The sequence below is a fragment of the Patiria miniata genome, unplaced genomic scaffold (assembly GCF_015706575.1).
Source record: "Patiria miniata isolate m_02_andy unplaced genomic scaffold, ASM1570657v1 HiC_scaffold_3, whole genome shotgun sequence".
In the NCBI taxonomy this organism is placed as follows: domain Eukaryota; kingdom Metazoa; phylum Echinodermata; class Asteroidea; order Valvatida; family Asterinidae; genus Patiria; species Patiria miniata.
Window position 1 is genome coordinate 45608783 of NW_024037069.1, and position 26928 is coordinate 45635710.

The 26928-nt window shown below is 40.0% G+C and overlaps 1 protein-coding gene across 5 annotated transcripts in view; it reads left to right on the forward strand.

The window, feature by feature from the left end:
* Positions 1 to 26852, forward strand: part of LOC119737070 (ankyrin repeat and fibronectin type-III domain-containing protein 1-like) — a 57054-nt gene extending 30202 nt beyond the window's left edge. For 2 of the 5 annotated variants that reach the window (XM_038211144.1, XM_038211143.1), the window contains 21 exons: positions 647 to 783; positions 3685 to 3777; positions 8701 to 8921; positions 10142 to 10324; positions 11652 to 11785; positions 12419 to 12497; positions 13242 to 13355; positions 14048 to 14145; positions 14675 to 14765; positions 15374 to 15487; positions 16075 to 16177; positions 17573 to 17705; positions 18294 to 18506; positions 18969 to 19091; positions 19575 to 19781; positions 20662 to 20811; positions 21248 to 21365; positions 21744 to 21910; positions 22497 to 22665; positions 23214 to 23359; positions 23633 to 26852. In XM_038211144.1, coding sequence (XP_038067072.1) covers positions 647 to 783; positions 3685 to 3777; positions 8701 to 8921; positions 10142 to 10324; positions 11652 to 11785; positions 12419 to 12497; positions 13242 to 13355; positions 14048 to 14145; positions 14675 to 14765; positions 15374 to 15487; positions 16075 to 16177; positions 17573 to 17705; positions 18294 to 18506; positions 18969 to 19091; positions 19575 to 19781; positions 20662 to 20811; positions 21248 to 21365; positions 21744 to 21910; positions 22497 to 22665; positions 23214 to 23359; positions 23633 to 23914 — 3075 coding nt within the window. In that variant the 3' untranslated portion in view covers positions 23915 to 26852. Of the gene's footprint in view, positions 1 to 646; positions 784 to 2481; positions 2988 to 3684; positions 3778 to 8700; positions 8922 to 10141; positions 10325 to 11651; positions 11786 to 12418; positions 12498 to 13241; positions 13356 to 14047; positions 14146 to 14674; positions 14766 to 15373; positions 15488 to 16074; positions 16178 to 17572; positions 17706 to 18293; positions 18507 to 18968; positions 19092 to 19574; positions 19782 to 20661; positions 20812 to 21247; positions 21366 to 21743; positions 21911 to 22496; positions 22666 to 23213; positions 23360 to 23632 lie in introns of those variants that run through there. The other 3 variants (XM_038211146.1, XM_038211145.1, XM_038211147.1) reach the window with 3 other exon arrangements.
* The last annotated feature ends 76 nt before the right edge of the window (positions 26853 to 26928 follow it).

Below are 26928 nucleotides of genomic sequence, written 5' to 3' on the forward strand. Positions count from 1 at the left end.
AGACCAAAGTTCCGGAATTGACGCGGCCACGCGGCTTTTTTTTTTTTTTTTTTTCCTTTTTTTTTTTTCCTTCAAGCTTGGATTGTACAGACAAGGTGGGTACTATTTTGCTTTTTTGGTGTCCTCATGTACATTGGTGTCCTCCATAATTTGCCTTGGTGCTTTCGATCATTTGCCTTGGTGCAATTTCCCATTCCTTGGTGCTCTTTTGTAAAAAAAAATTGAGGAGGTGCGGAAATAGAGGGCGCTGTTGGAGCTACCGCGGAACATTTTGGGAAAAAAAAAAGATCGACGCGCATGCTTAAAATCGACGCGCGCGCTGACCAGAGACCGACTTATTTATTTTTTTGGCCTAACATACACACTGATGACGAAGTAGAGTGCTTCAAATGTCAACTGTCAATTTTCAAGAAGCTTTTTGGAACTTAACCCCACCCCCAACCTCCCAAGCCACCCCAACCTCCCGACCCCCTATCCTCCCCACCTCCAACCTCCCAGCCCCCCCCCCCAACATCCAAGCCCCCAACTAATATTGTAATGTAGATGAATTTTGCCGGGCACAGATTATTTATGAATTAAGGACAACATCAATCATACATGTAGTTTGGCTTGATGAACGTTGTGTCTTGAATTATTATTTTTTAAGGATGATGAGAAGTCCAGCAGGAGCAATGGAGGAAGCGGGTTGGTCAAGCTGGCTCGACGACTCAGTCAGAAGGGAGACAGGAGGGAGAATAAAGGTGATAAGCCTCCATGCCGACAACGCTCCATCAGTGTGGACAGGTAGGCTATCAACTCAAGTCTAATCACGTGGCAGGCAACATCATGGTCTCCGTGCACAAGTACTCCCTCAACAAGTACATACCCCCTCAATTGTTGAATAGGGAGAGTTGGGGAAACCAAGGGGAGGGACATTATTATTATTATTATTTATTTATAACAGCAAAACAAAACACTAAAAGGTGACCTCTTTCAGAAGCCAGATTGGGAGGGACACACTGCTTGCACGTACTTGTTTGGTCACGTAACACGCTTAGCAGGCACAACGTTTTTTATTCTGAATAATATGCACAAACCGGTTACTTCATTGCGTGAGCATCGATCAGGTCTTTGGTAGTGCATTCGATTGTCCCGCTCAGTGGTCTCCCCCAACTCTCCATTTGTAACCGTCGAAGGGAGTACTTCAGCACGGAGCCCATTTCTTTTGCTCATACATTCAGTGCTAACACAGTGCATATCAGGCTGGTATCCGTGCTCAACTGATTTCATCACAGAACCATGATATTCACCAGCTATCAATACAAGTCTATGTTTTTAAAATATTTTTTAGAGACAATCTTGATGATTAAAGACATATTTGATGATTAGAGACAAATCAATGATTAGTTCATGTATGTATACATGTAAGTCCTTTATTTTTGGACTCGTGCCCTTAAGAGTCAGCATCTACACAGTATCATTCTCAAATTTGCCACATAACATGTATATTTTTAACTTTTGAACAAAATTGTATAAAATCATGCAGATGCACAAATTGTTAGTTATAGTTGGCTTATATTGCTGTACATAGAGCAGCAAATGATACATAGAATAATTACAGAGGCTGCAATCTGTCATTGCGATGAAAATGCAGCATCTGATGACAGGTTCAGCTGGCATAGTTTACCCCAGCCTGTCATTGGGCACCGATGGTTCAACTAACTGACCCATCAATATGAAACCATGTGAGGAAACAATTAAATAGCAATATAAACTGAGGTTATGTCTGAAGGATGTACTTGTGGCTACGCCTGTGAATTTAGCCATTGGTGCACTGTGCAGGATGGTCATAGCCACAGACAACATTGCCCTTTTCAGACACAGCCTGGGGTACCAGGTGCAGTTACATAGATGTCATAATTGGATACATGTATGTAAGACATTCAGGTAATGGCCCTTATTTTTTTAGACTAAGAACTTTCTCCACAGAAGTATTAATGTAATCATAAGATATGTGGCTATTAAAAAGCGTCAAAATGTGTTGGTGAATTATATCATAAAATATTTATGAAAAGGTTCAACTCAACAACAAAAATATGCCCTCTCTGCTTAAGGACTGCCTTAAGTGAGAGAGAAGCACCTGTTTTTAGGGTTTTTATTTCAGACGCAGTTGATTCAGACAACCTGCAGGGGGGACTTATAAACATTAGAAGAGAAACACGACAAACACCGACATGATGACTTGTACTGAGAGTGTTCATTCTGTTTAATGGATGACAGGTTTCTGTTGCAGCTTCAGTGAGAGCTTAACCATTTTCTTCAGAGTCGTGATTCTTGTTGCCTTGTTGCACTGGAAGGCCTGTACCAGTTTGTGCTTCTCAAAGCAAACGCCAACATTTTCTATAGCTTGTGTTTTGTACTCTCTATTTTGTAAGTACATGTACATGAAGCGACCTGAGATACAAACTGAAAGAGTGTCAAGACATTCTAAATTGAAACATGCCAAGCCACTTATAAAGAAAGAATCCACAATGTAATAAACTGTAGATTATCTGATTAGAGTAGGTTACTACCTACGGTATGTGGAACCTCTGGATTCCCATGCCATGGTGCTGTAGGCAAGAACGATCAGCCTACAAAAGAAAGTTCCCTCCCAATTTGCCAAAAACCTGTCACCCATTCAGAGCCCCGTCAAGCGCATCATGCACCCCATTAGTGCCCATTCAGGCCCAAGTTTTTGTCTCCTTTTGCCACTACACTTGTAACCCCCCTTGACTACCAGTACCAGGGGCACTTCATGGGGATTTTTCACAGGCTTCCCGCCTCCCTGCTCTGTTGTCTGTTCTCTTCTAATTGTGTTTGTTCAAAGAACTGTGCTCTATGTTAACAACAAGCTGTTCTATTTACCTTATGGCTTGACTGTCTCACTATTGCTGAGTCAAGCCAACTCATAAGATCTTGTTTGTGGAAGCGTAATACTCAAGTTTGGCACATTTTTGCAGATATTTGTAAGTAATAAAGTATCATTTTTTTTGCTGACTGGCACTTTTTGATGTATTTGTTCATTTTTGGGTTCCTGTAACTACAAGAGCAGTGAACTTGTTTAGATATTGTAATAATCCTCGTTTGAATAACTTTTTTGTGTGTGGAGAACATTATAGGAGGGGTACACAACGTGGTGTCATTCTAATTCTAAGGTTGAACTCTAAAACTTTATGGAATAAGTAGTTTTTAAAAATGATTAGGCATTTGTAGCAGACTTATTGAAAATCTATTGATGAAAAAAGTAATTAAGTATCACGCCATTGTTTTCATGAACAAGATGTATTTGGCGACATGATTCATTTCATCTTTGTTCTTGTATATTAGACGACTTAAGGGTCATTGAACTTCATTAATGAAGTTGAGATTAACAAGACAGTTGTTTTTCCCTCATACTTTCCAAGATATTAGCTGTATATACATGTAGGTCATATTGTCTAGTCCCCCCTCCCAATGTTAAATTCCAATATAATTTGATGCACTTTGAAATTTTTCCAGTAGTAAATGTACTTCTGTGTTGATAGAATATAACCATCAACATTCATAAGTTATGTTTTCTTTAATATGCCATTGATTCTTTCATTTTTAATTTCTTTTGTTTATTGTGTTTGCAGTCTTTGTTACTTTGGTTATTTTTCTGTCTAACTTTCTGTTTACACACAGTAAAAGTGAGGAGGACGACCCCATTAGTTTGGACCACTGGCTGTGGCCCATTCTCATGCCAGAGGGCGATGATGACACTGTCATAAAGCCTGTGTAAGACCATTCGTGCATCCTCCCTCTTATTGTAGAAGAGCCTGTTTGCAGTGACACCTCATTACTAACATGCAACATCTATTCAGTACTTCATCTTTCTCCACAGCCTATCACACTCATATTATACGGTCCATTATCATTAACATTGCCTTAACACCTTAACATCATTTGCTTCTATGCTAAGCTAAAAGGGTCAGTCTGCAAATTTAGGGTTCAAAGTGTGACATCTTGCCTGCCCCTGTTACCTGGAAACTTTGTGATTCGTCATTCAAGTATCATTAAGAATGACCTCAAACAATCTTTTATTTGTTAGGTGGGTAGTTTGCAATTTGAAATCACTCTTGGGGGATGACGGACGACTGCATTAAGGAGTGCATCCATAATTACAAAATGTCAGATGTAACAGGGACAGGAAAAAAAGTGGCCACCAAATTTATAGAATGACCCATTTTTAATAGGAATAGCAAGAAACATGATTTGTCTAATGACCATGTGGGGTGGCATACCTACCCTGCCCTACCCCACCCCATCCCACCCCCACCCTCTAAGTGGGGGTGGGGCACGGAAGGGGAACTGAGGTGTGACACCCCATAAGTCATTAGACAAAATCATATGTCTTGTCAGCTGTTTGATTTTGTGTCAGACTGGTAATTTTTTTTAATTTTTACTGCAAGCGGTCCCTCAGCAATTTTGCTTTCACACCTATCCCCCCCCCCCACAAATATAAATTGGTCTGGGATCCATGCATATAGCACTGCATTAAGGATAGATGTTCCTGTCAACATTAAAGTTGCATTCCCGTGCTATTTTTGAGTTTCATCACGAAATGCAAAGCTAAAAAAAAAATATAGACCCACGTAAAGTTATTAAATTATTACTATCTGTTTGGACTAGGAAGGCTACTCGCAAGGCAGATCTGTATGTACTCAAAATAAAAACCTTTTCCTGGAGGGCATGCAGATGTCCAAAAAAGTTTAAAAAAAATTTTTTTTTTTAAATGTTGGTTGGAAATTTATTTGGAGAAAAACATTGAATTTGTTGAAAAGCATGGGGATACCAACTTTAAACAAAGGACCATCCAGAATTTAGAGTTGATCTGGTTGGCACTGTAGGAAAATTGTGGCTGTCCGTTGCATTTAATGTGAAGATGTAATCTTCAAATATATGTGCATATACATGTATCTGTCATTTAGTAGTCAGTTCACTTCATGTGTTTGTTGCATTTAAATGATTTTACAGTGATACAGTATTTTTTTTTCATGAATAGTGTTTTGGTTCCATACTCAACAAAGATGAAAAGCCAGAAGCTTTCTGGAGGGATGCATTGTAAATATTGATGACATCATTTGTTATGAAGATAAACATAAAACAATATTTTTTCAGAGTTAATACAAATTATTTTGAAATAAAACAAGGCAAAGAGTGCATAAAGTTCCATTCAGTCGATTCAAAATGGATATTCACTTTTCATGTGTCTGGTCAGAACAATGGGCCAGATTTAGCCAATTCGTCGGTGTAACTTTGTAATCTTTACATTAAAAACTAATACTACAATTTTCTTGTCAGAAGCCAAAGTCTACTTGGGTCAACCTGAGTAACTCCTTATACATGTGCATTTTGGCACAACAGTCTGCTTCTTACTTCTCGCGATCTTGTCTGTGTAAAACGTATTTGTTGGGTAACGTTGGACGTCACAATGAAATGTTATTGTTGACGTCATGAAATTCACCCTGCTTTCCCTCTCACATGAAGTGCGAGGGGGAGGAATACCAGTATACCTAGGACAAACAGGAAGTACAGAAAGCATTGAAGCCCTGCGTAGATCATGACGTGAATGTGCCGACGAATCTTAAAAGTCACATAGCAAGCTTGCACTTTGTTGATTTATGTAGCTCCATGGTATGCCTATGAATCTTGGCTGATTATTTGCACAGCGTAACCCCTGACACTTGATGAGGCAATGGAGCAATGGGTAGGGTGCAGCCAAGCCTGAAATGTTTACTCCTCATGGCTGTGGCTGCCCTAACAATTTGTCAAACCCTGAAAATAGTCAGTTGATCTCAGAAAAAAATCTTGCTGATTTGGCGGTCAGAATGGAGAATTGACTCCAGTAGGGGAAGACTTAAAGCTATTGGGGGGGGGGGGGGGGGGGTGGTTAAACACTGTGACAAATGGGAATTAGGTCATGCAGAAAATTGCCTCAGAAGGAGGGTATTAAAAACGGTTACTGTTGGTTGAACGCGGGATATGTATCGTCCTTTGATAACTACATGGACATGGTATGAAGTTTGACTAATAGACTGTTAATGTATTTAGGAAGTTTCTTCATTAGTAATGAGTAGTGTATCCTCGTTAGAGTTAACCCTCCCGCCATGAATCAACCCATTTTCCAGACCCAATAGGCTTAATTGTGCTTTACAGGCAGATTGGGGGTGGGGGGTAATGGTTGTCATGGTTTCCCTACTGATGAGTGCCAAATTAAAAAAAAAATTGTTTTGTAATTACACAGAAAAGAAGTGAAGTTTACTGTTGTTAAATCAGCTTTACTCATCCCCTGTCCCTCTGCAGATTTGTTAAATTTGAAGAAAAAGGGAGATAAGAAAAAAGAGTGCCCCTAGCATCAAACAATTAGAATCTTATTGACCAAAGTATTGATAAGTGCTCATAGTTTCCTTCAGTACTTCCCTTTCCAAACTCAATTGTATACATTGAGAACTTCATAGAGATGTATAGAGTATGTAAAGAGTTCACACTGAAAACAGTAGCAATTAGGCTGTAGGGAATCCGTACACACATGATATAGCTGATGTAACTGGTTTTTTTTTGCTATTTTGGCATCAGCTTAAACTACTAAGGATTCTTCATTCTTCAGTACTCCCCTTTCCAAACTCAATTGTACATTGAGAATTTCATAGAGATGTATAGAGTATGTAAAGAGTTCACACTGAAAACAGTAGCAATTAGGCTGTAGGGAATCCGTACACACATGATATAGCTGATGTAACTGTTTTTTTTTGCTATTTTGGCATCAGCTTAAACTACTAAGGATTCTTCATTCTTGGAGAACGAAATAAAAACAAATATTCTGGAAAGGTTGGATGCCCATTGCAATTGATGTACAATAAAAGTGGAACAGAATGTAATATCATGTTTACTACCTTCCAGCCAATGTCTTTCAGGATTTAATATCAAACAACTACAAAGGGAAGCTGATTCAGCTCTTTTTTCTTCTTCTTTTTTTGATTTTCTGTTTTTAAAGTGGATGATGGTTTAACTATACATGAATTCAGTCCAACCATTCCGTAGGTATAGGTTGGCTGTTGCCCCTTTCCTTACTATTTCTCGTGATGTTGGACATGCTCTCTGGCCGCACAGCATGTATGGGTTTATGGTTACTGAGGAGAGGTAGCTCAGCTTGGTATGGAGTGCTTGAATGGAATGACGGGGATACAGGTTCCAATTGTTCTTCAGTCAATTTTCCACTGGGAATTAATGATTAAACTCTTCTTTTGTTTGCAGCATGTTGTAAGGTAGTGGTTAACTAGAAGTGTGCAATCACTTTAACAGCTGCAGAATGTGGGGAGGTGGGGGTCATATATCGGTACTCAGGGGTTTTAAAGATTTGGGGGGCGTGCATATCTTGTCCACTCAAGAGTCATCATCATCATGTCGGTTTTAAGGCCGTTGTCCAGTCTGTTCTGGGTTGGCCTGCTTTCTCCCTATGGCTCTCCTCCACTTGGCCCTGTCCGTCGCGTCCCTCGCATTGACTCCAAGCAGTCGCATGTCATCTGACACGGAGCTCTGCCAAGTCTTGCGCGGTCGGCCGACGGGTGTGGGCCCACCCACAATTACGTTGGTACACCTCTTGACCCAGTTGACATCCTCCTTTCTCTCCACATGACCAAACCACCTCAGCCTGTGCCTCCTCAATACGATGCCGATCCCCTCCACTCCCACTCTCCTCCTCAGCTCCTCGCTTGACAGCCTGTCCGCCAGAGACACCCCACACATCCACCTGATCATTCTCATCTCTGCTCGTTCCATCTGCTGGATGTGCCCCACCCTTGTGGGCCATGTCTCGCAGCCGTACACCATACTGTTTCGGACACAGGCGGTGTAAACCTGGCCCTTCATCTTCAGGGGCGGCGCCTTGGATGTCAAAAATGGGGCCAGCTCCCTGAACTTCTTCCACCCACTCCTCACGCGTGATGTCACTGCTGCATCTGCTCCTCCCTCAGCACCCAGCATGTCACCCAGGTAGCAGAACGACTCCACCACCTCATACGTGTCACCGCAGACCTCCAGACCCGCTTCTCTCTCCTCTGGCCGTAGACCATCCCCCCGACATCTCTTACAGATGAACGTGGCGCTAGCAGCCTGAAGACTACCCTTCAAGCCACTACATCGCCTGTGAACCCACTTCCTACACGTTGTACACTGGATTGAGTTGGCAGCTACACCTTTCCCACACACACCACACGGCCATGCACCAGAGCTCGTCATTGGCCCACCGCTGACGCGACTAACCATCACCTTGGTCTTCCCGGCGTTGATCTTCAGACCCTTAGATGCCAGACACACTCTCCATGCTGCCATCTTTGCATGTAGCTGCTCCCTTGTCTCTGCTATAAGGACTAGAGAGTGAAGAGTTTAAAAAATGTTGAACACTTTTCTACCAAAAAAAATCCCAGATTTTTTCAAACATAAATCAGAGTTCTCAGTCAAAGTGTGCATGTACCAGAAGAGTGTATCTTATATTGACAGGATTTAACACTGCATTGGACACTTTAAAATCAAACTTTTTTGATTCCATTAACCATATTTTTGTGCATGAAATTCATTACTCCAGCTCAAAATGAGTGTTATGTCTGAATTTCAACCACTGAACTCATCTGTCTCATGTCTTGTCCTTCCTTTATGCAGCGGTGATGTCAGGAAAGCCCACAGCATGGAGAATCTTCTTCAGCAGACCAGCGACTACAGCAAGGCCTCTTCCATCCCACCCTCCCCAACCGCCCCACAGAAGCTCCATCGAAGCTGGTCTGCCAAGAAACGCAGTGGTAGCAACACTGAGGTAGATGGAGGGGTCGGTGGAGGGAAAGACAGGACCAAGAGATATTCCAAACAGATGACGGACAGCCAAGGTGAGAAGGCTACTTCAGACTTTGGAATAAGGCTCTCTCTAAATGTACCACCATCCGAATGCTTGAACAAAATCTGATCTTCCTGCCCAATGACGTCAATCAGAGCATGTAAATTGTATTATAAAAAACTACTTCTCACTACGGTTAATGTCAATGGTGATTACAGAGCAAAGTTATTATTTTAATTGCCGAATACAATTATTAAAAACACATTGAAAGTCAAGGATGGTAAATTTACTTTATGGAACTTATGATTTTTTGGTAACTTTGTTAGGTCATGAATTTAATCTAATAACATATATTGTTTATTATTATCTCATTTGGTTAATCATGAATTGTAAAACTACATGTATTTCTTGTGAAGGGGGCAGACCCAGTACAAGCTTCGGCTTCTTGTCTGACCTCCCCATACTATTATTTCAAGTTCCGTTAAAATGTTTACCTATTGTACAGTAACTCAACTTACATTATAGTATGGAAATAAAACCTGAAACCTGAAACCTGAAACCTGAAACAGCATTTTCTAAATGCAAATATTCGAAAAGTGTGAGAGAGTCTAAGAAAGTCCAAGCTGTTGTTTTTATAGTGTGATTTTGTAATTGGTTTCATTACTTGTCAATGCCACACTTTTGTCAAAATTCAATTTCGCACATGACTTGATAAGATCTTTTTCAATTTTCGACAAGATGCTAGAACCTAGTCCCGATCGGTAGTCAGTTTAGGCTGGCACAATTTGATCAGCGCATTTGAAATATTTGAACATTCACTCAATGTCCAAGTTTAGAATAATAGAATCATAACCTATTCTAAAATGCACAGTTCTATTTTGGAGCTCACTCCCTGAGACCATCGTAGCAATTATAAGGCCTGTGAGATCCAGGCAGACACTAGCCAAGTGCCTGTTTAGTTGGGAGTTAGCCTCTACTACACCAATGGCGTGTGCGCCATCTTTGCTGGCTCTCATTCCCATCTGGCGCCCATAGGAAAGCACACTTGTAAACAAAGCATGATGTTATTAAGTCTCAGACATATTGAAATTTCCTTCAGCTGTCTTTGAAGTGTACTTACATATGTACATATACTAAAAATAAAAAGCATGTTTTTTATTTGTTTTTCATTCTGAGTCTTATTGATTTTTGTTGTTGAGTGATTAAATATGATTGCTTGTAAGAGACAAATATGGAAATGAAACAAACATTGATAATATTGGCATTTGGCAGCATTGTTCGATGCAGTGGAGCACCAGGATTTGGATACAGCCAGACTGATCTTAGAAACTAACGGACTGGATGTCAATCAAGTCAACGAGGATGAATTCACAGCGCTGGACATTGCTGTAATGACCAATAACATGCCCATGGCCAGGCTTCTACTAACATGTGGAGCCAGAGAGAACCCAAGATGTAAGTTGAAAATTCAGGCTCAAAAATATACCCTCTCCCCCCTAAAAATAAACATGTATTGTTGTTAATTTAGTTCTTTTAATGTAAGCGGAGATTCTTTAAAAGCACCTATAGCACCGTAGCTTGCAAACTTGATGAGATTTGTGTTGAGAAGACAGGGCAGGAGTATCCAGTTGAAACCCAGATGAATGTTCATGGCACAAACTCATAGCATTAGATAGGGATTTAAATCCAAAGCTAGTTTGGGCATGGGTAGCATTTGAACTCAGGTCATGGAGGTACAAGGCAGACTTTTATGTCTCAATTTCAAGTCCATCAAAAGTCAACCACAATCACAGCCTTTATTCAGAGTTTACTTGAGACTGGATGACTTTTGATCGTAACGACTCGTGACAACTTGTGTTTGACTTGATTACAGCTCTGATTGAAGGTGAGGAAAGTAGCACTACAGCACCTACCTTGCTCCATATTTGATAGCAGGGTGTGTTTCACTCATGTGAAAAGTGGGGTAACAGAAAGAGAATCAGAATGAACAATAACCCCAGAAGCATACCTTAACCTGTCTTAAAGCTACAGTCCATCATTTGTAATTTGTGCATTTTGTTCGTTTGAAGCAACAAAAGAGTTCAAAATCTAATGAAGGATTCTGAGCAACTAACCTGATGAAGTTTCAGCTAAGCTTCAGCTGTACATTCCGAGAAAAACAGCATTCTAAGATCTCAATTTCAAATCAAAAGTTACTGAATCATGTTTTGAATTGTTTTGAATTGCAGCTATACGCGACGTCGCGCACTGATCCGACGAATTACAACAACCGCGCGCGCGTGTGCGTCGTTCCAATACTTGTGCGCGCTGCGCTGAATAACAAAACGAACTACTAATTTAAATTTTCCTACGGTGCTTCTTAAGAATCACCGTTGGAAATGCCTTCTTTCGTTGATTACTTCAAAATGACAGCTTCCCAGAAACAATAATTTCACAGGGAGTTTAGTTCCCTTACTATCTTTCAACCAAGTTTGTTTTTCAACAATAATTACGCCAGTTACTTTTCGGATGGCTGCAAATGATGGACTATAGCTTTAAGTAACATGCTTAAGTAACATGCTTAAGTAATTTGCTTAAGTAACATGATTGTTTTTCAACCTTGCTTCATCTCTGCCTCCTGGATAGGAACACTGTTATTAACAGAAAGCTTAGAAGGGAATTCTTTAGTTTTTTTCTTAATTCAGCATGGACACTCATATGTGTAATTTTTTGTTAATGATGACGTGGATAAGGATGAACCCTTACTAATAACGTGAACCTCCTTGAAACAATGTTTTTGCAGTTCTTATGAAAGATGCACGTGCCAGCAAACTCAACACGCTGATCAACGAGGCAGAAATACAGGTGCAGGAGATGACATCTCGCATTGTCAATACTGGACTGAACAGTGCAACAGGGCCAACTGGTTCCTCTAAGGTAGGCCACATTTCCTTCTCTTTGTAGTATCATATTTCACCCTTTAGTCAGGATTAATACCAATGATACTTGGTTTAGCTCATATCGGTGTATCCGTTTTGTACCACCAACGTTTCCTAAGAGCTTGTGAGAAATAATTCACAAGTTAACCCAAGTGGGACTCTAACCCAAGACCTCCTGCTTGCTAGTGCAGGTGTCTTCATCACTCCACCTCTAAGCTTGCCGAGATGGACTTGCCGGTTGCTTGGGTGTGTGGTCTGTGCTCAACCTCTCCTTATTATGGAGACCATGTCATTGGCCTCACACCGGCAGAGCACGTGGCATCATGGGGTGCAGACAGGTGCTTGCGAGCAGTAACTAAGTGATTCGGATACGGCTTTATGTACTCAATCATCATTACACGATTCATGTACTGGTATGATGTGCAAATATTGAGATTTTATAGGCATAAATGACCATTTTGTTTTCAATGAAAGTCTAACTGATGAACATTGAAACAATTAGTTACAGCACTTTGTCCCTATGGATTGAAAGACATCAGTTAGGCGTACATTATTGTGCTGATCAGCAGGGATCATTGTATGAAGTTGTTTTGATGTTCCCCGTCTCCACATTTTGTTTTGTTTGATTCAGGATTTGGAGAAACATTTGCGTGATTGGGAGTGGAGGTTCCGACTGCTGAAGAGAATGAAGGCTGGCTTTGAACATGCGAGTAAGTCATTCTCTGTGAAGCACAAAGAAACAACAAGAAAAACAATGACAAACAAAACACAACACAAAGTGGCGATCGTGTATCTACGGGCCCGGTTCCCTTTATAGGGAACAAAATCCACTTTTAAATTATTTGACCTACCAAACTAGTTGGCGACATTATGAACTTGCAGGTATGTCATAGATAAAGATCTTGGCGATCAAGTGACGAAAAATTTTGAAACTCGGTACATGCATAGAGCAACTCATCATGAATATACCCGAGAAATTTCATGACTATAAATTAAAGGGTTTTGGAATTATGGCTAATTAATTATGCATATGTATGAATGGTAATTGTGCTCTGTGTACACGATGTATATGGGAAGTTCAGTTTTCACTGCGCGGCAACCCGTAGTCCGATTTTTATGTTTTTGGTATCAAAAAAATGCGCAACGCTCGAGGCTTAAAAGTCATAACACCTCGGGTCGCGGAAAAAAAACATTCAAGGCTACCGCGGAAAAAGTTGGGGGGGGGGGACCCTTTTAGGGTTAAAGAAAAGCTTGTCTTTGGTTTGATTCCACCAATAGCCTGCTTGTTGATTTATGTGCTGATGTGCTCAAGTCATAACCAAACAAGTTATAACCATCAGGAAAACTCAGTTAACCTAACTTTGTGGCAGCCTTCACTTTGTTTGCATTGTATTAAAACAGTTAATAAATGTGATATGATGATGATATAACGGTGAATTGATACTCATTTACAGGAGTACCTGACCATCCTGCTTGTGTCATGCTAAGCACGGCCAGTAGCACTTCGCTCCAGGTTCGATTTGAAGAACCTCTCAATGCTAACGGTGCTGCTGTCACCAGATATAAAAGTAAGCTTCTCCAGCTCTTATTTCATATTAAGTTACTCCTTACTAATGTTTTACAAAGGATATTCCTGCAAACTTCTAAATAGTCTTTCATGCCAGACACCTGCATTCACTGTTAAGGGCATGTACTTATACATTATTTTTTGTACAATGGTTATTTGTCATGTGACACAAATGGAGCCAATTCGCTTACCAAGTGTGACAAAGCTGTTCCAGTTTTGTCTGATCAGGATTGTTACCTAATCACTTAATGTGGTGCTTATAAAGCGCTTTGTACCAAGTATTTAAAGCGCTTCACAATTAGTACCCCTGTTCATCAAGCTATGAGACCATTGTTTCTGTATCAGGTCGAGACCAGCCCAATTGGGTCTCAATTACCCTCAGAGGTACCTCAAGCTGGATTGAGAGAGGCATTTGTAGTAAATTGTCTTGCCCAAGAACACAAGGGCCATGCTGCAGGGTTCAAACCCATGTACCATGGCACATGAGTCGAACACTGTAACCATTGGACCACGGCACTTGTGAAAAAAGTCAAATGTAGTTACGCCATGTCTGAGAGTCTAGTTGATTTTTGAAAAAATGTATCTCATTCAAACTTGTAATAAAAATGTAGAAAAGAAAAGATGTGCATACTTCCTTTATCCCGTTTTCTTGATGATATTCTCAAATTAATTGTTTGTTTGTTTGTTTTCCAGTTGAGTGGAGTTGTTCGGAGGATTTGTGCCCTCTTGCCGGGGAGCACATTCTGTATGATGTGCGGTATCCATCTTACAGAATACATGGGCTCAGACAGGTACATAGGTCTCAATCATTACATTGTCAGAGAGGCAAGCGTGTAATGTTCCTGATGGCATTCAATAAAGTTACTCTGTCTCTATCTATCTCTATCACTAACTCTCAGATCTCAGCTAGCCATGTTAGTATGCACTGCCTTTCTGGAAATGTGTTTTTGGTTTTGTATATATTCATGTGGGGATTATGTGGTTACTTGACTTGATTTGTTATTTGCAGTACAAAAAATGTAACTTCTAAACCCAAGAGAGCATTTCTTGAGCACGCTTGTATGTTCTGCAGATGACAAGTTTTACTTTGTAGAAGTGAACATTTTCAGCAATGTAATATACATGCTTAGAACTTGGAAGATTTATAACATTGAAAAATATGAATCTCACGAAAGTTTCAGCAAATACCATATTTCCTTAAACTTTTGACTGGAACTGAATGTAGTTTTTATCATTGAGAACTGGGTGTATACTTCATGCACATTGCACCAACCGTACACTTTCTCTTGGCTAATGAGTGTGTCTTCTGTACTGTTACAGGGCGTTAAGTACTACGTTAGAGTATCCGCTTTCAACATGAAGGGTTTTGGGCCATCACAAACACCCACCCCACCTTTTGCAATACCATCAAGTAAGTGCCATATCTCTGTGCATTTTGGATACTCAAACCGGTGGCTAACTTCGGACTATTGAGAAGTAGATGCTGGCCATATGACCAACTCTGCCCAGACATACGGAATTAAGACTTCCATTTGGTGTTTATGAGGTTGCATGTTCAAGTTACATCAGTCAAATTATTTCTGGATTAAACCTTCTGTTGATAACAATTAAACCTAATCATTTTATTGGAATGTTTTGTTCGAATTTTCATAATGGTGATGAAGAAATAATGTTTCAATATTTTATATGCCTTAAATTAATCCCTTATCAAATTTACTCAGCTTTATGATGTTGTGCATATGTATGTTTTTTCTTGTAATGATTATATATTCTTGATACCCAGACTAAAAATATTCAACTGTTACACATTCATGTTCATTGCATTAGAACAAATTTGCACTTGGCTGAGAGCATTTTGTGCATTTTTTCTGCTTTCATCCACAAGGCCCTATTCTCAGTCACTGTCCCAATTCCAAGGTAGGTTACTTATTGATCCGGCTTCTATTCTCATGGCTATCTGACACGCTTTATTGATTCTCTCTCTCTCTCTCTACCGTCCATCCCCCCCCCCTAACCCAGGCTGGAGGGACATGCATGGCAATAAGTCGCGTTTCAGCGGTCGTCTCAACATGATTGACGATTTGTTCCAGCAGGTCCGAGACACCAGACCCACCGACTCGGGTGAAATCAAAAGTGAGTGTCTCTCGTGGTCCCTGTGGTTTGGCATTGCACTGACCAGGGAGGCCAATAAATGGCATAAAGTGTCCCAAAATTAAATTAGGTTGAACTATCATGGAAATCTGACCTGGTCATGTACCAGTTTCCACTGTCTAAAAACAAAAGATCAATTTTTTGCAGATATAATTCTCAGATGTTTTGATGGTGTATTGGCTGGTGTATTGAATTTATTTTGGTGTGTTATTTGTTGTTATATCTTTTTTTGTAGTGTTTAATACATTTACTGAACTGAATGTATTTTCCATAAATGGAAATTGAAATTTGTGCCCCCAACAAGAATGTATTATTCAGTCGTAATGACTGAAGATTGCATGATTATTTATAATTTTTTTTAAACTTGCATAGAAAATATAAAAACAATGGATGATTATTTTTAAAGTAAATAGTGCATGCATATTCAGTTTGGTCCATACTGTACATATGTAGTTACCTCAACCTGCATGTCTCTCTTACATGTCAGCACTTGTGAAGGGAGAAGTGTAGAGCCTTGTAATGAAAGAATAAGAAGATAAGGGATTTTTTTGGAATAATTTTAATTTCAGGAAGTTCACCTCGAGCATCTCCAAACCAGGTGCGACGGACAGTGAAAAAAAGCCTCAAGAATTTCTTCCAGTCAGCTCCAAAGTTTCAGAAACATTTAAAAAGGTGAGGATTTGGCTCTACAGTTTTGGTTTTCTTACCCCTTCAGTCACTGTACGACCCCAAACCGCCCAGCACCCGAAACCCCCCAGTAACCCAAACCACCCAGCACCCGAAACCCCCCAGCAACCCAAACCGCCCAGCACCCGAAACCCCCCAGCAACCCAAACCGCCCAGCACCCAAAACCCCCCAGCAACCCAAACAGCCCAGCACCTGAAACCCCCCAGCAACCCAAACAGCCCAGCACCTGAAACCCCCCAGCAACCCAAACAGCCCAGCACCCGAAACCCCCCAGCAACCCAAACCGCCCAGCACCCGAAACCCCCCAGCAACCCAAACCGCCCAGCACCCGAAACCCCCCAGCAACCCAAACCGCCCAGCACCCGAAACCCCCCAGCAACCCAAACAGCCCAGCACCCGAAACCCCCAGTAACCCAAACCACCCAGCACCCGAAACCCCCAGTAACCCAAACCACCCAGCACCCGAAACCCCCCAGTAACCCAAACCACCCAGCACCAGAAACCCCCCAGCAACCCAAACCGCCCAGCACCCCAAACCGCCTGAGCACTCTATGGTTTTATGGATTCATCGGTGAATAAACACAGTGTAATACCGGTACATTTAGGGCGGGTACTTTTGTGTTAATCAGATATTTCTTAAATAGGCAGAACATATTGAAGGGGTATTATAATAAAAGGTTTATTTTTTGGTACAGTGAAACTAGGTGATAAGGGAGTGTTATATTTTTCCGAGGTGAAGCCGAGTGTAAATAGTATACTCCATGGATTGCATTGAGAGGCTAGTTATATTACAACACTTGAAGTGTCAATTAGGTTGACCAATCAAATTGATAGATAAGATTGCTAAATCATGAATATGCATGACTTGACAATTGTGCTGTGTCTATTTTCTATCCAAGTCTTGGTTTTACATTTGATATTACCAGTCCATTGTTAACTTAATGTCCTTTTAATTGGCTTGGGTAATGCTTGTCATGACGTGACACAGGGGTGGTCTTTTTATGTGCTGAGCTTAATTGAGGATTGGGGCGCAGCTGTGAGATGTGCATTTGTTAAGTGTAGTCGCACTTCAATGTGACAGTGTAGGGGTGGCATATTTCTCAGGAAATAGGTGTATTTTATGGAGGATGAGTCTGTCATTCGCAGTGGTGTAAATGGTGCCCAAATTTAAGGGGTTCCTTATTTTCTGGGGGGCACTCATGATCAATGGATGGTTAAAAAGTTTGTTATCTGCCAAATTCTGATTGGGGGGGGGGGGGGGCCTACAGGCCTCAAGCGGGAGTTCGAGCGAGAGTGCTTGACCAACCCCCCGTCGTATTCAGGCCATTGGCCATCTGCTTTTATTATAGTGCCTTGTATTGTAATGTTTTTGTTTTCAGAGGAGTGTATCTTGCCTCGGTGATGTACAATGATGATAAGGTGCTGGTAACCAACGAGGATCAGCTTCCTATTGTAGAAGTGGATGAGACATTCTCCAGCAGTATCCATCAAGACTTCCTATGGTTCCTGAAGGTTAGCCTCCCCATTCTTTATCATATTTCCTCTTCGTGTGCTTAAACTCCCACTAAATCTCACAGGCATTGTTTTCAAGTTTGAGAGTCTAAAAAACTCTTTTCCAAGACTTATCCAGGGTCCCGAGGGAGAACAGTTCTTAGATAACTGATGGGGCTCTTCTGGTTAAAATGAAATGTCCGTCAATCAATCATTCAATCCGCTTAGAACAAGACACAGTCCATGGATGTTCCTAAGTAGGTGTTGAGTTACGTTTTCAAATACATGTAACGGATATTTTATATCCTGTTTGCCGCATCCATTTTCCCCCCAACACAAACAAGTGTAAATTCATGATATCCTTTGTTACTAGGCTAGTTTATAATGCTTGCACTGTTGGTGAAAGTACGTATCACATAAATGTAGAACTATTTACTGCAGCAAATTAGGATTAAAATGTATAGAATTGTAGGTATTAAATTTGTGGTCGTCTTTTTCTCCTGGAGTTACAAAGATAACTTGTAGGTGAAGTTTCAGTTTTTATAATCTGTATCATATGAATAGATTCTCAATTGACTAAATGATTCCTTCACCCCTCTGCTTCTCCAGGTTGCAGGGACCTGGGAGGATGTTGACCTCTTACGATCAGACTTAGAGAGGACCAGTGGTTCCTCCCCGGCTATTCTCTTCCGTGCTCGCTTGCTCCAGGCTGCCTCTCTCCTCCAGTCTGCCTTGGGCACCCAGGACCTCGGCCAGGTCTTCTATGAGCCTATGCGAGACAAGCATGGTATCATCATCATAACCATCATCAACCAAATCAGGGTAGGTCTCTAGAAACATTCCAAGCTACTATCATTGAACAAATATTGGGAAACAGGATGTAGAATATACAACTTGTTTGATTTCTGGATTCATGCCAAGGCTGACATATAGTTGCTGCTTCTGTTAAGTCATTGCACACTTACAAATCCCTGTGATTGTCACATTACTTATTAGAATAAAAACATATACTCAGCAGTTTCAGTATATGCAGCCATTCACATGTAGAGTTACTTTTTGAACTACTATGGAGCTACTTTTCAAATAAAACCTTTTCCTTTCTAAAACTTATTACTAATGACTAACTTAGATTTTAGCCATATTTGGCTTTGCATCCTGCATCAAAAATGTATCGAGTGGCAGAAATTTATTTTATATTTTTGAAATACGTTATAGCTCTGTAACATTGGTAATTTATTCAGCAGAGAAAGATGTAAACTTAGCGAGTGGCTTCTTTGTTTACAGGACCAACGGGTAATTCAGACGACATCATCTCTTAAATGGACCAACATAAATCGCATACAGAAACGGAAGTCAATCAACATGGACAACCCTTCAGCTGCCGAGATGCTGCTAGCCTCATTACATGTAAGTTGTCTAGCTTATCTCGTGCCTCCTGATTTGGATCTAATTCCCTCCTTAATTTTTCCATCTAGCTTTTTCTGATCACTCTTAGGTTTCGATTACAACAAAGTTTAGCCCTGGTGATTGTTTCAACTTGACCTTATTGCAACACCTTTAACTCTTGATCTCTTGCCATCAGGACCCCTGTGGTGCTGTCAGACTGTCTTTGCAAAAGTCTGCATTCATTTGATACTGAGCACAAATGCTTGGCTAAACCTGTTTGTTGAAATCAAGCTTCAAGTGTTTAACGAGAAATTAAAGTTCCTCTTATTCATGAGGGGTCTGTAATTTTCTGTAATCTTGAGTAGTTTTAGCACTGTCATACTTTCTGGAAAGTTATATATCTTTGTTGACTTCTGCCATTTTCACTATATTCTTTGGGAATGGCTGGGAATGATTTACCTTAACCTGAAATTAAAATCTTTCATTTTTTTTTTGGCCATGCAGGAGAAGATCTTATACCATCAAGTGAGCGGCATCAAACTGACCAAGGGTCTGTATATAGGCTTCCTGAAGCTGAGGAGCTCGGTGGATACGATACGGGTTCAGGTGCCAGAGAAGCTGCCTAGTGTGTTACCTCACATCAAGCTGAGAGACAATCCCAATGTATCACAGGAAGAGTGGGAGTGGCTTCATACACTGGATAATTGCCAGGTGGGTGTGGTCAATTCTACAATTGAAATAGAGCGAGCAATGAGCAGTGTTGTCTGTGAATCCACAAGTAAACTCAACTGTTGGCTACGTGCACAAGTACCCCCTCAACGGATAGAGAGGGAGAGTTAGGGGAGACCACTGGGAGAGACATACGAACACAATGCCGATGGTACTTGATGCTGAAGCGAAGATGCTGTGGCTTTGTGCACATTCAGAATACTTCAAGCCATATGCTTGCAAACCAGTACGCACACGCAATGTGCCCCGTCCACTGGGCTCTCAAAAGTGGTCAAAAAGCGTCATCTACCATTTGTGCATAGAATCCATAAGGAAGTATGCTGGAATCAACCCACAGCACCAGTATTCACCAGTATTAATGCTGAAGGCACTATTATTTACACTCATAAAGTGTTCCAAAGACTCCATTTCTGGGAATATGAAGCTCATGAGTAATGCCACACAAAGCCTTATTTACAGCACAAGCTGTCCTCACAGGTACCCATTAACTCCCACGTTGAGGGTAGTAGTGAGTGACTAAGTGTCTTGCCCCTGCACATATTCACTACAATCCCACATATGCAAGCTTGACTTGAACCCTACTACAGGCTTGACTGAACCCTCAACCCGTTTAACCTTTACAGATCCTGAGTTCAGTCTTATATAAGACCACAAGGCCATAGTACTCCACCACCTTTCGAGCCAGTATTTGCCAGTGAATTGACTATCTTGCAGCTGTTTTGACTCTTGTTGATATATACTGCCAATGAAAATAAAGACTTGTATAGATCAGTAACACATGAAAGAGTACACAGCTCTGCTTGTGCCATTGTTTAAACCTTTGACATTTATTTTGTGTCATTTGTGTCATTTTGTCCTTCAGTCCAAGAGAAATCCCACCAAGATCCAGGAGGAATTTCAGCATCTCTTGGCAGCGGGGACAAGAAAACTGTTGGTCAAGATGGGAGTAACGGAGGAGGAATCACTGACCTATAGACTGTGTGACCTGGAGGTCATCGAGATGAATGAGCAGGTCAGTACAGTTAAACTGCCTTTGGTTTTCTTTTTCACACTTACCCTCCCCTATCCTTCAAAATCCAACAGAGGGTTTAGGAGGATTTTGCGGAATTTATGTGGATTAGGATGATTCAAAAAGTTTCCTTGTAAAACTTCTCAGAGAGTTTGAATTGATGTGGTTCTTTAGGATATCAGCCCAGTGTTTGCAAAATTGTGAATTTGTAACAACACGTCAACTTTTCGTACTGCAAATATTTGTAACTGCAAAAGTATAACACATTTCAGATATGGCAAATTTTGTAGGGAATGTTTCATGACGTCAAACTGGCTTCACCTTTTCATTCGTGTGAAGTATGAACCGGCCTTGTCAGATTGTTGAGATCAGATATGTAAAGTCAGTTGCCATGTTTGATACTCATTTGGCCCTTTTTTTGTAACTGAATTGCACACAGGTGTCTGTGGTGCTACTGTTCCCTCCATCGGGTAGTGTGTGTCTGGGCCCTGGCACATCAGATGAGTGGATGGTCAGTAAAGACTATATATCCATCCCGGTACCTGTCTTTGAAATGGGTGAGTAGCAGTCAAAAGAACTCCAATGGAAATACATGCCATTCATACACTTTACATTGTTGCTGTTAGAACAATAGAAACCTCCAAACATAGCTTTTGTTTAACTGTAATTACACTTTATCTGCAAAAATACCCTTCTGGTGTTTGAACATTTTTAAGGACAAAAGACACACAAATTAATTTTGTGGTGTTGTATTTTGACACATAACATCTGAACTTTAGTATTTAGAAGCAATCAGTTTAGGCATCGGTGGGATTCGAACTTGGGTCGCAGATGTGGAAGATAAAAAAAATACCACTGCGCCAATGTTTAGGATTTGTAGGTACCCTCTCACTATTTATTCAAATTTTTATTTCTGAACATTGTTTTGGTCATAGTTCACATGACGACGTACCAGGCTGAGTTCATCCGTCGTTTCACCCGTCTGTCTTCCATCCTTGAGATCGACTCACTCATCGCTCAGCAGACTCTGAGAGAAGCCTTCTCATCCAATGAGGTCAATGATGCTAAGCAGAGACAGCAGCAAGTGCTGGACTACCAACAGGTTAGTCCTGCTTAGATTGTCTTATGGTGTTTAATCTTGTAGTCCCGTTCCATCTCAAGACGCCCTGCCTATTACTCCTTACCCCGTCCCCTAACCACCGTTGCATCCTTTGGTTTGATTATTTCATCAAGGAGTAAATACAGTGAAGTAAACTGCTAATGCAAAAATTAACTTATAACAATCAGAATGTCTTCACCAATTTCTTCAGTCTGTTTTCAAGGCACTTTTACAACATAGTTGTGGGCTGGGTGGCTTTGTTTTTTAAGAAAGGCTCGAAGTAAACTTTTGATAAGCTGATTCTTTTGTTTTAACTTTCAGCCTTTATTAAAAAAAATTGCTTATTTATAAAGCTGTGATTGAGCTCTATCATGAACTCTTTGCATTACCTCCATGTGATCTCTACATTAATTACATTTATAATCTTTGATGTTGACATTCCAAATTCTAAATTTGTATACAATTCCAAATTATCTGCTTCTTGTAGTTGAAAGGCCCACATCAAATGACAGTGTACATGTCACCCAAGGCGCTTAACACTTCCACAAATTGTGAATAGCTTGTTATAATTTGTGTTCCCAACCCCCAGGAACTAGAGACAACATGGAAAGGGATGCGATGGATCATGGATGTGCTGCAGTATGCACGAGACAAGCAGCTCAGAGGCGGCGTGCCCCTCTCGGTCCTCTATGCACCCCCGCCATCACCAGTAGACTCTCCCATGGATGTCATCAATGACATGGAGACCATATTTGATGGTGAGGCTACTGAACAATTTGAATATGTTACACCTGACCAACTTTGTGAAAATTCAGTCAGATGTTGTCCCAGTGTGTTGCGTCATACCCATCTAAAGTGGAAACATTCAAATGTTATTTGTTGAATTCATTTCATCTTTGAATAGTAGTTTCAAATTTACGTTCAAAGTTGATGTAGTTTTATATTGATTGGGAAAATTAAGCTTCCAACTTTAGTATACTTATACAAACTTTTTATGTTTAATCCCAAATGTAAAGCTTCCAGTTTTTTCTTTACTATATGAAGTTTGTTTTATTTTTTTAATGAAGTAAACAACTCAAGTTTGATTCAAAGTCGGAATTGATCTCATATTTCATACAACTGTTTCAAATCATCTTAACTTAAAAAAAAATGAAGAAAATAAAATCTTTTCCTATTGGAAACACACTTTCCCTAAATAGGACATTTTGGGTATGGCTAGTGTTATGATATGATGAGAACATCAAAAGCAGCACCAACATTATGATTAAACCATTGTGTGCTTTCATCATGTTACTTTCGAAAACAGACAGGTGCAGCCTTCAGATCCCTGACAATGCCCAGACTCAGCCCATACAATCCCTGAACCTCAGTAAGGACAGCAAACCATCCACTGGTATCCTGAGAGTCTTCCCTGATTATAACTCTGGTCTCGCTAAAGGAACCAGTATAAAGGTAGGCAGGCTTGTTAACCCCCCTCCTCCCCCCTATTTCCATCCCGTATAACTTGTGACTGGTCTAAATTGACTTATGATTTACTTGTGATCGAACTTGTAAACTGACTTGTGATTTGACTTGTGAATTGACTTGTAATTTAATTAGGATCGGGGTTGTGATGTTTCACAAGTAATTAAACTATAAGAGTGATTTTGTCCTAGGTGTGTTGGAAGAAGCTTCTGTAGAAAACTGCCCACTCAATTTCTCTATTGTCATGTCATTCACTTGCAGTTGCATGTCACGAGTAAGACAACATGTCGTGAGATTGTCAACCTTGTCATTCAGCAGCTAAACAAGGCAGTGGAGTCCCACGGTCTGGACTCGCCGCTCTATCTTGAGGATCAATGGAGTGAATTCTGCCTGGTAGCCATCATTAGTAATAAGGAGTACCAGCTGAGGGACGACCACTGTCCATTACAGCTGCAGAACCCTTGGACCAAAGGCCACCTCTATGTGCGAACCAAAGACAACGGTAGTAATTTATTGAGCACTGGACCGTCCACAGCGGTATAAACTCAGGCTAGACTTAAAAGAACAGAGACTGGAGTAACCTGGCAGACAAAAAAGGGGCTAATTTCATGGATCTGCTTAACAGTTAGCAGGAAAGTTGTCCTAATTATAGCCCCCCAAAATGGGCTGAAGTTTAGCAGTTTTGTACAGCATGGGGAACATCTCTGACACTTAAATTTTAAAACTGCCGCTATCACTGCCAGGTTCATTAGGGATACAGTTTTGAAATACCTTCACATCTGCCAAGTCTGCTCAGTATGTAAAAAGCTGTGAAGTAAATTCAAGTGATGTTTTCACACAAAAGAAAAATAATCAGTGAAATTACAGCCACACATGGCATCTACTTTGATAATATATTATAAGAAATGGAGATTGTGTGGTGTTAAATCAAGCCTTCCTTGATATACTATAGATAGAAATCTTTATAAGGTTTAGAGTGTGCAATATTTACCAGAATATACCTGCCCACTTAACGTTACCATTTTTATCAAGAGAAAGATGTTTTTTTATTGTACAGCTTTCATAGTTGAAATAATTCTCTTTTCCCATATCTTGATTGGGACTTGCTTCCTTGACTTAATAGATCATGTGATCCAATCTGAAGTCTCTAGATGACCTTGTTTCTGAAGTTTTCTACAGTTTCTTGAAATATATTGTCAGTTCATTCTATATAGCCAAAATATGGTACCTTAGGGAGACATTAATATTCCCATGCAAAAATAAAAGTCTTCTTAAAAGTTGTCTTGTAAATAACTCTATTTGTAAATACTTCCTCCCCAAACCTTATAATTATACTATTCTTGACCTAAGGAATCATTTTAGGCAACTTGCGATGGCGAAATTGGTTCTAGAAATGGTAGTTAAATCATGTCTCCCTAATGACCAATGTCGACCGTTTTGTAAACTAATTTACTTGAGAGTGTGTCCCTGAGGTACCATTGGTTGTTGTTTCAGGAAGGAAGTTGACAGTCATCCTGTGCTAGCTTTAGCTTTACCTGTTTATAAAGCACATGTTCCGAGACCAAAGTGGTCGGGACAAATGCTCAAAAAGGCAAGAAATCCAGGTGCTGGAAATAGAAGCCTTTTCGTCTATTGGGAAACTTTTTGGGGTCGGTGTACTTTTCATTTAAAATAATTACATGTAAGTGTGCTTGATAGGTAACATGGTACTGTATGCATATATATAGTTTTTGCTAATCGGGTTGACCATAAGAACTGATACATATTGTTACTGGTTCATTTCAAGATGAATCTGTGTGCCAATAGTACAACCCCAGTGATCAAATTACATAACCTTTACTTTATGAAAAATGGGACTCGAGACGGACTGGGGTCTGAGTCACGAGTCATACAACTCTGATTATAACACATGATTTTGCCTCAGGAAAATGGAACTCTGGAACATATCACCGGGGGAAGCTAGTTTTAATTAACCACTTAAAGCAGTCAATAATTGCATTCTAATATTAGGTATATATTGATTACCTGAACAAACACCCAGTGTTTAATTTGCTTATGGGCCCAAGCGAGAAGCAAAGTGCAATAGTGCAATAGTGCTAGCTATTTATGCTTTAACCACCTGTGGGTGACATATTATAGATTTACTTAAAGTAGAGCTTTGTCTAGATTAATTGGATATGGCTGGCAAGAACCAAATGCCTTTGGAAAAGCGCACATGTTATTGGCAGCCATATGCAGCGCAACAAAATTGGTCACAAACCTTTTTGAGGTCCAAATCTGTAATGCACTCTTAGTCCATACAAGGTACAACTTTAGTCCTTTTTTGTACTGAGGTACTAAGTAGCTTCCTCAGATGTGTCACAAAATGAAATAAATATTCATGTTTAACTTATATCTTTATTTAAAGTAGTCACCGTGCAGTAACAACCAAAAATCGCCAGTCAAAAATGTACTTCAGTTCAAATGCTCGGCTTCATTTCCAAGATACTTTATGCTGCCATAGACTGGTATGAATTTAAAATCAAACTGTGTGTGCTTATATTTGCAGTCATACTACTTCCATGGTGAAACAATTATTTATTTATTTGATCAATTTCGATCTCGATTTGTTCTCCCTTAATTTGTGTCTGTCATGTTGGTGAATCTTTGAGTATAAAGAAACAGAGAGAAAAGTCCCTTCTTATTTATTTGTTTAATTTATTTTGAATCATCCAAAAAAAATATACATAATCCTGTTTGTATTATTATCGATAGATTATTTCAGGGTCATGTTCCCAACAATCGATTCATTGACCGGAAGTACATAGCAATCGTTAACATCCCTCAGTAAACAGTGCAATGACACTAACATTTAAGTAACCTTGGTGAAAGATTTTTTGTCAGGCAATGCCCAGGTTTTCCAGCAACCATTGTAATTTTTTTAAGGGATCGTGTAGTGGAAATTAGTGCACTTTGTTGATATGTTGTTGCCAAAGTTTGCTAAGGAATCTTATCAGGTTCTGTAAAGAATGTTAATAAAAAAGTGCATTTGTTTGTGCTTCCTATAAACTTCTGAATCCCCCCCCCCCCCAAAAAAAGTGTGCTCCTCTCAGTTCTTATTTAGAAGTCTAATTTTCAGGGTCCAGAGAGTTAAATAAATGTGACTTTTTAGACGAAATAAGTAAACATGGGTTATACAGAACTAAAGTAAGCTGTACTGACATGACTGAGGGAATTTACATTCGTGATACGAAGTTCCTTCCTTTTTGAGTGCAAATTGTGTTCCCATTGTAACAATAATTATGTAATGTATTGTAATATTTAATATATTGTAAAGTGTAAATTCGTGTACCAAGAGAAAGTTGTATCATAGAATGTAAATAAAAGACTACCAGAGTTTGTTTTAAGCACCTCCGACAAGAATTGTACAGATGGTATTTATTAGAGAAGCACATGACAAAATTCAATAAAAGTAATGATTTGTGTGCGATTTTATAAGAAGGAAATCTGTGACGAGTATTGTGTATTATGTGTTGAAATGTAACGTTTTTATTTGTTAGGTAATATTTTTTTGTGAA